This window comes from Ornithodoros turicata, chromosome 2 (assembly GCF_037126465.1).
Source record: "Ornithodoros turicata isolate Travis chromosome 2, ASM3712646v1, whole genome shotgun sequence".
Taxonomy (NCBI): domain Eukaryota; kingdom Metazoa; phylum Arthropoda; class Arachnida; order Ixodida; family Argasidae; genus Ornithodoros; species Ornithodoros turicata.
Window position 1 is genome coordinate 62,145,504 of NC_088202.1, and position 14,483 is coordinate 62,159,986.

Below are 14,483 nucleotides of genomic sequence, written 5' to 3' on the forward strand. Positions count from 1 at the left end.
CTGTCCAGGAGTTTGGTCACTGCGAGGAGCCTAACATGCGTGACGTAGTATGCATCACCCCACCCTCGCTTTCTCCGGCCACTTTTAGGCAGTGGCTGGCGGCAGGAAATGGTAACCGAATCTTTTTCCGCCTCCGTTACTGGCCCACATTTTTTTTAGTTTCAATTTCTGTTACCGCCGTTCTTGTTTTCGTTTCGATTTCAGTTTCGGCACCGACACACTCGCTTGTTGTTTTGTTGTTTTCAATCTCTTTTTTTTTTCTCTCTCTTTTTGTAGTAAGCTAGGAGACCGTGAGTTAATACATCGCGTTTTCTTTCTGAAATCTATTTTGAGGACTTCAGGGATGCTTGCACACAACAGACATTTTTCTTCCCACAAAAAATACATACTCGTATATGTGCTCTCTCTGAACAGCTTATATAAACTGGTTTTCACGAATGTTACTCACGCTTGCAACATGGAAGTCATTAGAAGAACTACGATTCTTCTATTTACAATACACTATTTACTTATGTGCTCCGGCTTGATCATTTATTTTAGTTTTAGTTCCACAGTTACTTTCAGGTCGCTTCATTCAGCTTGATGTCATACATTTATCTAAATAATACGACAAATGATTCAAAAAACGCGGCCCTCCAGCACCTGAGTTATTACCGTAAATTATTGTCGTTTCCTTGTCTGTTTCAGGTATTCTGAGTCTGCGATATCCGTTTGTTTCTTTTACTATTAGCTGCAATATTTCCGGTATAATACAGTTTACGTTTCTGTTGCCGTTTCCGTTACCTTTTCCTGACTGGCGAAGCCTTGGACCGCCGCTCGTGTTTGTGCCTTTACTCACACGTTCAACTTAACGGCACGAGACAGCTGAACGAGTCGTTCAGGCTAACAAAACGAGCAACTTTATCGATGCTTTGCTGTGGTCACAATCTGTGCTCCTCGTGAAGCTTCTTCTTCGTGGTTATTTTGCACGTTGCGAGCGCTCACGTGTTGTGATGTCACCGCCCTGAGCGAAGAACAGGCTGGTAGCGAGGCTGCATCTTCTCCGACCAATAGGACTGTTTCATTTGTTCCGATAGCCCGCATTCTCGTGCTCTCATACATGCTCATTGCGTTCCAATATTCGTTCCCAGGCTCGTTCATCATCTTCTTTTTCTTCCCGTCTCAATATATGGCTTACTAGTCGTGTGAAAATAATGGACAAATATGTACATCACAGTAAGGATAATCGTCGAGCAATACGCAAAACATTGTAAATCATTTTCCTACCCTGACGATGGTGTCGGGTGAGAATGGTCCTATGTATGATACGAGAACTAGTGTGTGCTGAGTTCTAGGGCACGTGGGAGTCGGAGACCAGAAAGGAAAGACGTAGTGGTATCAGAAGTATATCAAAAGAAGAAAGAGGAGGAGTCTGCCCGTTCTCCTCAACGTGTACACTTACTTCATTAGCGTTATGTATTTTTTCCCCTTCAAGCATGGAAGTACAACGCGCAGCCTTACTGTCAGGTTTCATAAACAGTGCGAACAGCATTTCTTCCCGGACGGAACAACTTTACAAAATCTATCTGGTCCAGTTGAAAGGCATCCTGACGCCTAAAATAAAGTAAATACGCAGTGCCAAGTTTTTTCTAGTGAGCTTGAACAGAACGTTAGTGAACTGTTTTAATTCCATGTTAGCACCGCGAAGCAAGAGAATGTTATGGAACTATTCAAGATAATCGACCTCAGAAAGTCCACAGAATCCTCTGCTCTTCACGTTCATTACTACATCAACACTATGTCCGCAATGTACTATTAAAGAGAACAATTCGAACACTACTATATGCATCCATTTCGCCTTTGTTGTTCATCACAACACCCGTAGCTATCAAGACGATGTGAAGTACACGGTCGCAAGTCCTCACAAACGGTGCGAAGAGCCTTTCTGGGCGGACGGAAGAACTTTACAAAATCTGTCCCGTCCAGTTGAAAGGCATCCTGACGCCATCACGTCCATGGGGCACAGTTAGCCGCTTGTGTAATCGCCCAAGCGAAGAATCACTCCGTCATCTTTCTTGGGCAGCTTCAACGTCAGCGAGCCGTTACGAATAACGAAACGAAGAAACTTATCGACGCCCTGCTGTGGCACAATCTCTGCTCCTCGTTTAGCTTCTTCGTTGAGGCTATCGTACTCGTAATAAGCCGTTACGTGTTATGATGTCACCGCCCTGAACGAACTACAGCTGCCAACGAGGCTGCAATCTTGTTGAGCAATGAGGTTGTTTAATTTTGTTTGGATAGCTCGCATGGTTTGTCTATGGTTTGTCCATGGCTTGTCGTTGTCACTTCTGCGTCTTCTTTCTCGTCTTTATCTACAGCTTCTCGAGAATATCTCACAGCCCTCATGTAACCACTGTCGTAAATACGATGAAAGGGGAGCATGTCATTTTGTACACAGTCGTGGAGCAATACATGTTCGTTTCTGCAGAAATTCCGTTTCTGCAAATCTCCAAATGAAGATGTTTCACATTCTAACGAGTGGGTAGACCCACTCGTTAGGCAAACGATCTCATTCGATCGTAACTCGACCAAGAGATTACGCCCCTGTCACTTTAACGAACAGAGCGCGTCATACACCACGTGCTCGAGCTCCCGAGTGCCTCGCGCCTCGTTAGATCATGAGCCATGTAGGCGATGAAGCCGGTGAGCACGTGAACACATTCGTTAGGCAGACGACACCATCGGTCGTTACGCGAGCAAGAGATTGCGCCTTTGTCCCGTTAACGAAAAACGCGCGTCACGTGAAACCTGTCATGTGTTCGTGTTAACGAGAGCTCCGCCCCTCGTTGGCTCGCGAACGATGGAAGTGATTAAGCTCCCAGGTTGTTATCTGGTGGGGGCGCTAACATCCAGCATGATCGAGCTCATCGATACGCCATGTGGACCTTCACGAGTTCGTAGCTGGGCCAGATCAGATTATTGTGATCGTGAGTTTCGGAGGCCCGAAACTTACCCGGTCTGTCACGTGCTGTTCAAATTAGACATCTGCAGAAGTGATCTGTCTGAAGTCAGTAGTTAGGGGCTTTTGTAGGCTCCATGGAAACATGAGATTAGCCTACATATGCCGTATTATTGACGCCGTACCCCTGAACTATGGTATTTCTTTGTCCCGCGATTGGGCGGCGTCCCCGCGGGAAAGCGAATAACTGACGTAACTTAACTCAACGCAAACCTGCAAGCTAATGAAAGCAAAATTTTCGCTTATTTCAGCTCCCAGGGTTGCCGCAAACAAAAAGCAAAAGAGTGGTTATTGACCCGAGAAACCAAAGACGAAGGAAACACTTGGCTATTTCCACCCAACTGTACACTGGTATGTATAGGCCACATGGTCTTAATAACTTGGATAGCTTTGTAGCGGGTTCATGTTCCAGATCACTGTCATCGTCAGTATATGCACCCATCCAGACGAAGCTTTCTGCAAGTTCAACTCATTTGTCTTGTGCGTAGCAATGTGACTTTAGTAACCTATTCAAGTTATTCCATCTTAAATGCTCTTGGGAGTAACGTGTATCTTACAGTTGCTTTTAAAGGCCAGTATTTGGTATTTTAATGTAAATACTGCCACGTATCGTCTTTGGGGCGACCACACCCAACAACAACAACAGGCAACGAGGTGTCGAACGACGGGCTGGGGCCCGCGACACGTCGCGCAATATGGCAGGCGATCCTCCTAGAAGCATCTGCCCCTTCGCTCACATCAATCTCAAGGACGAGCCGACGACCTTGGAGAGGCTTCTGTATTTCCTCCTCTCCACCGACGCGCGCTTTTTACAATGTTCGCCGCTGTGCATAAAAGCTTGTGAGCTCCCAGTCGAAGCATTATTCTTTATCTTAGTTCTGTTTAAGAGCTATTCCTCTGGTATTAATCAGCTAAGCCGCTTAATAAAGCGTTCGCCGATTATTCGCCATGTCGCTCATCTGTTGTCATCCGTGACATATCTGGTTGAGGTGCGGGGCAATCCCTGCTCAACGGCCTGGAAGAACAACAACAACAACTTTATTTTCGGCCTTGGAGAGTGGGGAGTTTCATCGCAACAGGCGATACTCTACCCCAGTGCTTGGTGGAATGGGGGGAATAAAATAACGTGCCCCTTTACAATAACGATCGAAGTCCGATGGTGTCCAGAAATGTCAGAAGACCTTTGAGCGCAGAGCGTTGCTGGGCTGGATTGGGCCAGGGACCAAGCAATTTCGGTAGGGAGAAAGGGCGAGAGTCCAGCTGACGAAGAGACTCAGAGAGTGTGGTTCGGAAAGGTTCGTAGTGAGGGCAATGAAGAAGAATGTGCTCCAGATCCTCAAGAGCATCACAGTGGCAGCAGGTGGGAGAATCAATTTGTCTCAAGCGGTAACGCCACTGAGCTGTAAAGGCCACATCGAGGCGCATGCGGTGGATTAATGCAGCATCCTGACGAGATGTGTTTCGTGGCATGCGGAAAGCGAGCGTGGGATCAACTCTGTTCAACATAGAGGGGGGAAGAATGTCGGTTGTCCGTTGGCGGGAAGCCAGGGGTGTCACTAGACTTCGCAGAATTGAACGGCGGTCTCCTCTGAGCAGAACAATACGGGTCCGGTTCCGAGACGAGAGTGCTGCTTCTGCGGCGCTGTCGGCCTGCTCGTTCCCCACGACACCACAATGGGCTGGAACCCACTGGAGAACTAGCCTGTGGCCTGCGGCGTAGATAGTGTGGTAAGCCATTAACACGTCTGTGACTAGGGGTGCGGATGGGCCTGGTATGCCGGAAGTTTCAATTGCTTGAAGTGCAGATTTGGAGTCTGTAAAGACTGCCCATTCCCGGGGTGGAAAATCAGCGATGTGTTGCAGAAAGAAAAGGATGGCATAGAGTTCCGCAGCTGTGGAGGAGGTTGGATGTGAAAGGCGTCTTCCGTGCACGACGCCTTCGGATGGAATGACGAAGGCTGAGGCGGACTTGTTGTTTCGGGATGCGCCATCAGTATATGCAGCCGTAAACGTAGAAAACTTCTCGTCTACCAGAGCATGAAAATGGGCTCGGAGGACTTGAGGGGGGACCTGATCTCTTCTTTGCAGAAGGTTTGGGAGGCGTACAAAGGTGGGCGGTACCGGTAGAGACCAGGGGGCTTCCGGAGGTATAGTGTCCTTAGTTATGAAGCCAGTGAGAGTCTGGCGTGTCCTCTGCGCTACTCGATAGAAGTCGCTTCCAGGGCGGTATCGAATTTTCCTGAGTAGCGGGTGGCGGGGAATGTGAGCACGCAAACGGAGGTAGTGCCGAGCCGTTTCCCGTTCACGGAGAACTTCAATCGGGAGCTCACCGGCTTCAGCCAGTACTTGTCGTGTTTCGGCCATTCTTGGAACTCCGAGGCATCGACGAAGGCTTCGAGCAAACAGGGACCGAAGCGTATTTAATGAAGTTGTTGATATCCTGTGCAGAATAGGAAGGCTGTAAAGCACAGTTGCCCTCACCAGTGCCGCGTGAACCGCGAGCAGGGAACGCTGATCACAGCCCCATCCTGGGCCAGAAAGATGTTGGATTGCGGGGAGCCATCGCTGCACTTTAGTTTCAAGGTGTTTAATGTGCCGAGCCCAGCGCAAGTCCGAGTCGATTACCACGCCAAGGAAGCGGTGAAAGCGTACTGGTTCTAGCTTCTTTAAACCAAGCCAAAGTGGGAAATTGGCCATAGCTTTACGCGTGAAAGGGAGCTCGACACACTTTTCGGGTGAAAGGTCCATCCCGAGGTGCGTCAGGTACGTATGGATATTGTTTAAAGCGAGCTGCAGGCGGCGCTGGAGAGCCGGGCGTGATTTTCCTACTGTCCAAAGGGCGACGTCATCTGCATACACGGAGAACGACACTTTGCGAGGAATTACTGATTGTAGGCCGGCCATCACCACGTTAAAGAGTGTCGGGCTGAGAATGCTTCCTTGGGGGACTCCTTGGGGTACAGGATGCTGAGGGCTTTGGCCTTGGGACGTACGGACAGCGACAGTTCGGTCCGTAAGGAAGTCTTGGAGCCAGATGAAGAGCCGACCGGATACTCCAAACGAGCGCAAGGCATGCAGCACACAAATGTGCGAGACGGTATCATAGGCGCGCTTGATGTCGAGGAAGACCGATCGGACGATCCGTCGATGGGCTCGAGCATGTTGAACTGTAGAGACTAGGTCGAGAACTGGATCCATGGAGCTTCGGTGGCGACGAAATCCAGCCATTTCGTGAGGGAACGCACGTCGTTTTTCGAGCCACCAGTCGAGGCGATGCAAAACCATTCTCTCCATCAGTTTCCCCACACAGCTTGTCAGGCTCACCGGGCGAAAGGAGGATAGGGCATTTGGGGGCTTGCCTGGTTTCAGGATGGGAACAACCAAGGCCTCCTTCCATGTATGTGGTAAAGATCCTTGTTGCCAAGACGTATTATAGATATGAAGGAGAGCTTGGAGTGACCGCCCGTCAAGGTTTCGTAGGGCGGCATAGGTGATTTTATCGGGCCCAGGGGACGAGCTGGCGTTCACAAGCTTCAGCGCTGCCTTTAGCTCGATTAGTGAGAAGTCGCGGTCCATAACTTCCGGGGGACGGGGCCAGTCGTGGTGAAGTTCAGCCGTCAAACTGTGGACAAAACTGTGGTGTAGGGGACTATTAAAGAGAACAATTCCACCAGATAGGGGGCCTGGAAGAACAGCAACGACTGAGTCGAAGAAAGCGTGGTCTACCTGCGGAATTCGGCCCATTGGGACCCCCAACCCGCAAGATGACGACTGCGGATAGCACCACCCAAACGGCGCAGCCAGTCACCGCGCCTGTCGCCCCTGCACGATCGCCGAAAACATTTACCGGAGAACTTTACGACGACGTTGACGACTGGCTCGACCATTTCGAGCGGATCGCTGGGTTTAACAGGTGGAACGACGACCAGAAGCTCGTCAACACCTACTTCTTCTTGACGGGACGGCGCGGACCTGGTTTGAGAACAGGGGGGACTCTTTTACGTCCTGGAAGGTATTCAAAGACAAGTTCCGCGAGGCGTTCACTTTTGAGCAACCAACGGAACTCGCCGAACAACTACTCCAGATTCGGGTACAGCTACCAAACGAAAGCGTCACCGGCTTCGTTGAAGATGTCCTGCGGCTTTTCAAGCGAGCTGACCCGAAAGCCTCCGAAGAAAAGAAAGTTCACCAGCTCATGAGAGGCGTGAAAGAGTAGATTTTTCAAGGCCTATTCCGTAACCCACCCACGACGACAGAAGCTTTCCTGACCGAAGCCGTCAGGATTGAGAGGGCTTTACTCTCTCGGTCCACCGTCGGACAGCGACCTCAGGACTGCCAAGCCTTCGCCGCGCCTGCAGGCTACGACGTACACTCCCTCAGGCAATTGATCCGAGAGGTGGTTCGGCAAGAAGTACGAGCTCTCCTCCGCCCAGAAGAAACAGGAGCTCCTTTGACCTCCATCGGGGCGATAATCAAGGAGGAGGTGCAGCAGGCGCTCCAAGCGCCGCCACCCCTCGCTGAGGTACCAAAGCCAGCCTACGCCGCCGCACTACGACAGCCACCACAGGCAGCGCGGTACGGGTACAGCAACAGCTAGGCGCATTTGGGACCCGCCCAACCTGCACCAATCAGCTACCCGCCACGCGCACAAGGCACTCGCAAGACAGATGTATAGCGAACGTAAGGCTTGAGGCCGCTTTGTTACCACTGTGGCGAAGCCAATCACGTCTACCGCTGTTTCCCGTACCGACGACTGGGTCTACCCGGATTTTCACCCGACGCCCCCCGCCTTCAGCGCGGTAGTCGCCCCGCCGCAATTGAAGACTATCTACGGCAGCAGAATGCTTCTGCTGGCTCACGACGTGACCTGTCCCCGAGCGTCCACCACCGCAGCAGGTCCCCAGGAACAGCACGTTCACCGTCACCGGCAAGACGACCTGTGTGGCGCAGCCCTAACGGGGAAAACTGAAGACTGCAGCTCCAGGAGGTGAAGCTGCGGACCGACGAAAAGTTACAATTCCTCCAACTCGACGAACAGCAACGCAGCACCGCCGGGCCGCGCGAAAAATTACCAATAACGTGCAAATACTCATCGACGGCCATGAGACGACCGCGTTAATCGATACCGGTGCCGATGACTCTGTCATATGTGCTACGTTGGCTAAGAAGCTTCGCAAGGTGCAAACGAAGTGGGATGAGCCTGACATCAGGTCTGTTGGTGGACACGTCGTAACACCGACTGGCCGATGCACGGCAGTCATACAAGTGCGCGACATCCAGTACGTCGTCAGCTTCGTGGTCCTGCCGAACTGCCCACGTGACGTCATCCTCGGAATGGACTTTCTACAAGAAAATAAAGCGGTCATCGACTTCACCAACGGAGTAATCTCCTTAGAGACGCCAGAAGGGGAAGACGACGGTAATGCGTTACTGACGCGTATAAGCCCGGAGAAGCGCACAAATACGCATGTGGCAACTATAGCAAGTCAGTGGGTCAACCTTCCTCCCTCGTCATCACGTATTAATACTGCTGTGAGTGACACAGCCCCGAATGGCTCTCTGTTGGCCGAAGGAAACATTCATCTCCTCCTACATCGCATCGGGATAGCAAGAGGAATTGTGCCTGTCAGAGACGGGAAAATGCAGCTACTGATTACGAACTTTAGCCAGGAACCGCAGCATCTCACAAGTGGCACAAAAATAGCTGTCCTTGCGGACGATTATATCACCACAAGTATTTGTCTCCTCGACAGTGCACGCACCGACTGCGCCACAGAACTGTGTGTTCAGTGACTGTTTCGCCACTTCGTCCAAAGTGCGACAGACGATGGTAGGAAAGCATCGCATCATAGTCGACGAAGACGACCGGCCGATTCATCGTATGCCGTATCGGGTGTCACCTAAAGAGCGAGAAGCCATCCGAGCACAAGTAGAAGAAATGCTGGACGACAACATTATCCAGCCGTCGACCAGTCCGTGGGCGTCGCCGGTAGTACTCGTGTAGAAAAAAGACGGAACACCCAGGTTCTGCGTCGACTACCGAAAACTCAACGAGGTCACGAAGAAGGACGTTTACCCGTTATCCCGCATCGACGACACACTCGATCGTCTCCAAAATGCGAAGTTCTTCTCCTCCATGGACCTCAAGACGGGGTATTGGCAAGTGGAAGTCGACGAACGCGATCGTGAGAAAACAGCCTTCGTTACTCCGGATGGGCTTTACGAATTCAAGGTTATGCCGTTCGGCCTCTGCACAGCTCCAGCTACGTATCAACGTGTCATGGACACCGTACTGGCTGGGTTAAAATGGCAAACCTGCCTTGTGTACCTCGACGACGTCGTCGTCTTCGCAAGAACCTTCGAGGAACACATAGAACGACTGAAACAAGTTCTCGAGGCCATCAGAGCTGCGGGACTATCGCTAAAACCTGAAAAATGTCGGTTCGCCTACCAAGAACTCATGTTTCTCGGCCATCTCGTAAGCGGCTACAGCATACGCCCGGATCCCGAAAAGACAGCGGCTATCGCCAATTACCCTGTTCCTTCTAACGTTAAAGACGTACGAAGCTTCCTTGGTCTCTGCGCCTACTATCGCCGCCTCATCCCAAATTTCTCGAAAACCGCGTCACCGCTTAACGCACTGACGAAGCATGGAGCTTCCTTTGAGTGGCGCGAAGCGCAACAGCGGCCTTCGACGAATTAAAGACACGCCTCCAGACTGCACCTGTGCTGGCACACTTCAACCCCAACGCCGAAACCGAAATACACACCGACGCAAGCAATGAAGGTCTCGGGGCAGTGCTGGTTCAACTACAAGACGGCCTCGAACGTGTCATCGCTTACGCAAGCAGAACGCTATCCAGGGCCGAGAAAAACTACTCGACAACAGAGAAGGAGTGCCTTGCACTCATATGGGCCATCACGAAGCTGCGTCCCTACTTATACGGACGCCCGTTCAAAGTAGTGACAGACCATCATGCTCTATGCTGGCTCGCCGGCCTGAGAGATCCGTCGGGTCGATTAGCACGGTGGAGTCTTCGGCTACAGGAGTACGACGTCCCCATTACCTACAAGTCGGGAAGAAAGCACAACGACGCAGGCTGCTTGTCGCGGGCACCACTCCAGAGAACAGACAGCGGCGACGAGATCGACGACAGTTTCCTGGGCCTCGTCAATGCGACCATTATGGCTTTAGAACAGCACAGCGAAGCACAGAACTGCAACAGAACTGCAGAACTGCAGCACAGAACTGAGGCCTCTCATCGACTACTTGCAAACTCGCGCTGGCAACGTCCCAGACGTCTTCAGACGATCGCTCCCCAGCTTCTTCATTAACGGTAGCTTCATTCGGTATTCATCAGCTTCTTAACGGTATCCTCTACAAACAGAATCACGAGCCACAAGGCGCTACATGGCTTCTAGTTGTACCTTCAGGGATGCGCCCTGAAATCCTCGCATGCTGTCATGACGAGCCATCTTCGGGTCACCTGGGGTACAGCAGAACGCTGGCCCGGATAAGAGAAAAATACTACTGGCCAAAGCTAGCCAAAGCTGTCCACCAGTACGTAAGAACGTGTAGGGAATGTCAACGCCGAAAAACGCCACCAGTGCGTCCGTCTGGATACCTTCAGCCGATTCCGCCGCCGTCGGCACCGTTTGAGCAGATGGGGATGGACCTACTCGGACCCTTCCCGTGATCGTCTTTTGGAAATCGTTGTAGAATTGTGGCGACGGACCACCTAACACGCTACGCCGAGACAAAAGCCCTCCCTCAAGGAACTGCCGCTGAAGTGGCGAAGTTCTTCGTTGAATGCACTGTACTCCGGCACAGAGCTCCCACGACCATATTCACCGACAGAGGAACATCATTCACGAGCAGATTCACCCAAGGAATTTTCCGCCTCAGCCATACCGTCCACCGCAGAACGACGGCGTATCATCCACAAACAAACGGCCTCACCGAGCGGCTAAACAAGACTCTTGCCGACATGATTTCGATGTACGTCGACGTAGAGCACAAGACGTGGGACGAAATACTGCCGTACGTCACGTTTGCTTACAACACGGCAGTCCAAGAAACAACCGGGTTCACGCCGTTTCACCATGTGCACGGACGTGATGCAGCAACGATGCTGCCTCACGAGCCCAGTGAATAAGAAAGCGATGCCCTGGACTTCACCCAACGAGCCGAGGAAGCTTGTCAGCTAGCCAGGCTACGGATCGGACAGCAACAACACGGAGATACGAGAAGGTACAATCTACGTCGACGAAAGACACAGTTTAGCCCAGGAGACCTGGTATGGGCGTGGACTCCGGTCCGACGACGAGGGTTAAGCGAGAAACTTCTCAAACGCTATTTCGGCCCATACAAAATACTCCGACGCATAGGAGAGGTGGACTACGAAGTAGTACCTCAAGACAGCACATCTTCGCGCGAACCCCGACCCCTGAAATAGTTCATGTCGTTCGCCTCAAGCCGTACTACTCCAGGTACTTTGGACGATCCCCGGAACCAGAAGAAAATTGGCTACTTCTTTACCTCGAGTACTTCGAGAGCCCGGAACGCCCGCCGAAACTGCTCTAGCGCCCTCGATACAAGTTCCGGCATCGGGACGATGCCACGTCTACGGAGGGGGCAATGCCACGTGTCGTCTTTGGGGTGCCCACACGCAACAACAACAACAGGCAACGAGGTGTCGAACGACGGGCTGGGGCCCGCGACACGTCCCGCTACATGGCAGGCGATCCTTCTGGAAGCATCTGCTCCATCGCTCACATCAATCTCAAGGACGGGCCGACGACCTTGGAGAGGCTTCTGTATTTCCTCCTCTCCACCGACGCGCGCTTTTTACAATGTTCGCCGCTGTGCATAAAAGCTTGTGAGCTCCCAGTCGGAGCATTATTCTTTACCTTAGTTCTGTTTAAGAGCTATTCCTCTGGTATTAATTAGCTAAGCCGCTTAATAAAGCGTTCGCCGACTATTCGCCGTCTCGCTCATCTGTTTTCATCCGTGACAATACCTTTTGGAAGTAGCTGGTACTCATTTCGTAAGTTGCTCCTAAGATACGCCCTTTCATTGTTTTTGTTTATTGTTGGGTAGACAGAGAAGTCGAGAAAGAGTGAATTTTGTGCCTTTTTGTTGGGCGCTATATAGCGCTTCATGTGCACACATTTGATTTCAGATATTCGTTGCCAGCCCCGTCCTCCCGTGGAATTCATCGTTCGCTGAAGCATGCGACGCTTCAGGTTTAGTTACGCTAAGACAGTGTGCTAATGCGAAAGGCATGTTGCTGAATGATAGGAGGAGGTGAGCACCACGGGGGAGCATCGGTATACACGCAATCATAGCGGGCGAGGACTACTAGTGATGTTAATCACAGAAAGGTCTAGTTGACTGTAACAGTAGGTGTACTTCAAAAGGTGGCATGCTCGCACACGTTTGTACAATTTCGGGATATGAATGGCCCAGTAGTCGTCGTTCGGGTTGCAAACGTACAGAAGGTGACTAAAGTATAGATCAGGGCCATGCTAACTGTGTGAGGAAGCTTTCGTCCGTCTTATGTTCACAAGACTGAGATACTGCGCTTCCCATCAGAGACGCGACATCATCGGCTGGCTGGGTTTCCCCGTGATTTTATTAGGGGGTTGTTAGAAGGATGGTGAAGGGCAGCCCTTCACAGAAGAGAGAAAATGCCCAGGAAGCAAGGCACGTGGTCGTTTGCATGCCGTACATCCGCGCCGCCACGCATTGGCTAAAGAAAATTGGTGCTGTAAATGGAGTGAAGGTCGTCATGATCGTTACATAGAAGTTATGTTCCCTACTGGCGTTACTTAAGGTCAGCTATGCCGATATCCCAAATAGTCGAAACGGTAGTGATATTCTGAAAGCCCACATCCAGCTCTCCCCAAAATGCACCTTCATTCGCCCAGTTCGGTACAGTACCATGTAAAAACAAACAAAAAGAAACAGATAATTCATTCCGTAGCACACATGGGCGCAGACATTTTTATGACGTAGATGCACCCGAACGGGCATTGTGACGTGTACGCGCCTTCGTACTTGTCAGTGGATTCCAGCTACGGCTTTTCGTGGCTTCACGTATCAGTGCTTGAAGATGGCGGACAGCCGGGTTCCACTGGTTCCGCGATAAGTAAACAGTGCAGCAGCCGCGAACTCATTCGTGAACCAAGCTCTGTGCGATGTTGTGACTGGAATTCGTCGTTTGTGTTTTGTGAGCACGTACAATTTGTATCAAGTCGCGTCTGCGTTATCCCCTTTACATCACTTGCCTATTGTAGGGTCAGTTATCTTAGGAAATTGACTGACGTTTCGACAGCCGTTTTAGCAAGGAAATGCCGACAGCGTTTTATTTTAGCAGGAAAAAAATCGTGCTATGTATTTGAGAAACCCCATACTGCTATGGGACAAGTTTTACGTACGATTTACCAATGTGCAACACCGTCGACGTGTTATGGAACGACGAGCGGCGTAAAACGAAGTACAAATCACATTTTAAACTTTTTGTGGGATTCTGTGCATTTTCCAGAAGCTTTCTTTGAATCACACACTCCCATGTCATGCTGCGTTGTGTGGCACGCCACAAACTACTGGATTTCATGTCTAACATCTGGATATTGTTTGTAATCAGCACCGTAGCACAAAAACATGCGCATGAAAGCTCCAGAAGCCATGTGGTCGCACACTATGCAGACGCTAAAGAAATACCAGAGCACATATTGCCACTTAGAAATCGTGTTTTTAGAAATGTGGGGTCTGAAGAGATAGGGCATAGCATAGATCCCAGAAATCAAATCAGTGGGTGCACCTTATCCTTCTGTAGAGTGCTGTTTCAACTCAGAACTCAGCCCATGGGGTGTAAAAGTGTTAGAGGCAATTTATGTGACTTGTCGTCCTGGGTGACATCACTGGCCAGCCTTGGAAATAATTCCGTACTCAGGAATTCTTGCACAACTCACTTTGTATGTAATATTTATCATGTAGGACATGATAAGCAATATGTAAGTTGCAACCCTGTCTGCAGCATTCTCGACTGCCTCTTACCTTTACAGTTAGAGACACGTTACCAAACCATTCGCAAAGGGCAGTCTTACAGGGACCATGTAACTTGAGTCTTCATGGAAGTTATGCGTTAGCATACCCATTGCACATGAGGCACAATTATATATGCTTGGACATCTATTATCTATCTAATCTTCTGAACCATATGTGTGGCTGCATACGAAATTATTTTTATGCACATGCAGTACCTTCCTAGTCCTACATGTGCACACGAATAACAGTGAATATATGTGAAGTGGCAAAAACCAATGCTAAACTCTACCATCATTGTGCCCCTTTAACTTTTCCACATTATGTCTGGTGAAGGGAATATCTCACTAGAAAAGACGACATTTGTGTATTGTTTGGCAAGCAAATAAATATCTTCAACAAATATCAATCAACAATTTCCATCAATCAACAATG

The 14,483-nt window shown here is 50.4% G+C and overlaps 1 protein-coding gene across 3 annotated transcripts in view; it reads left to right on the top strand.

Moving 5' to 3' along the window:
* Window positions 1-14,483, top strand: part of LOC135385487 (complement C3-like) — a 290,804-nt gene that overhangs the window by 112,416 nt on the left and 163,905 nt on the right. For all 3 annotated transcript variants that reach the window (XM_064614824.1, XM_064614823.1, XM_064614825.1), the window contains one exon: window positions 3,250-3,349. In XM_064614824.1, the coding sequence (XP_064470894.1) occupies window positions 3,250-3,349 (100 nt within the window). The remainder of the gene's footprint in view (window positions 1-3,249; window positions 3,350-14,483) is intronic.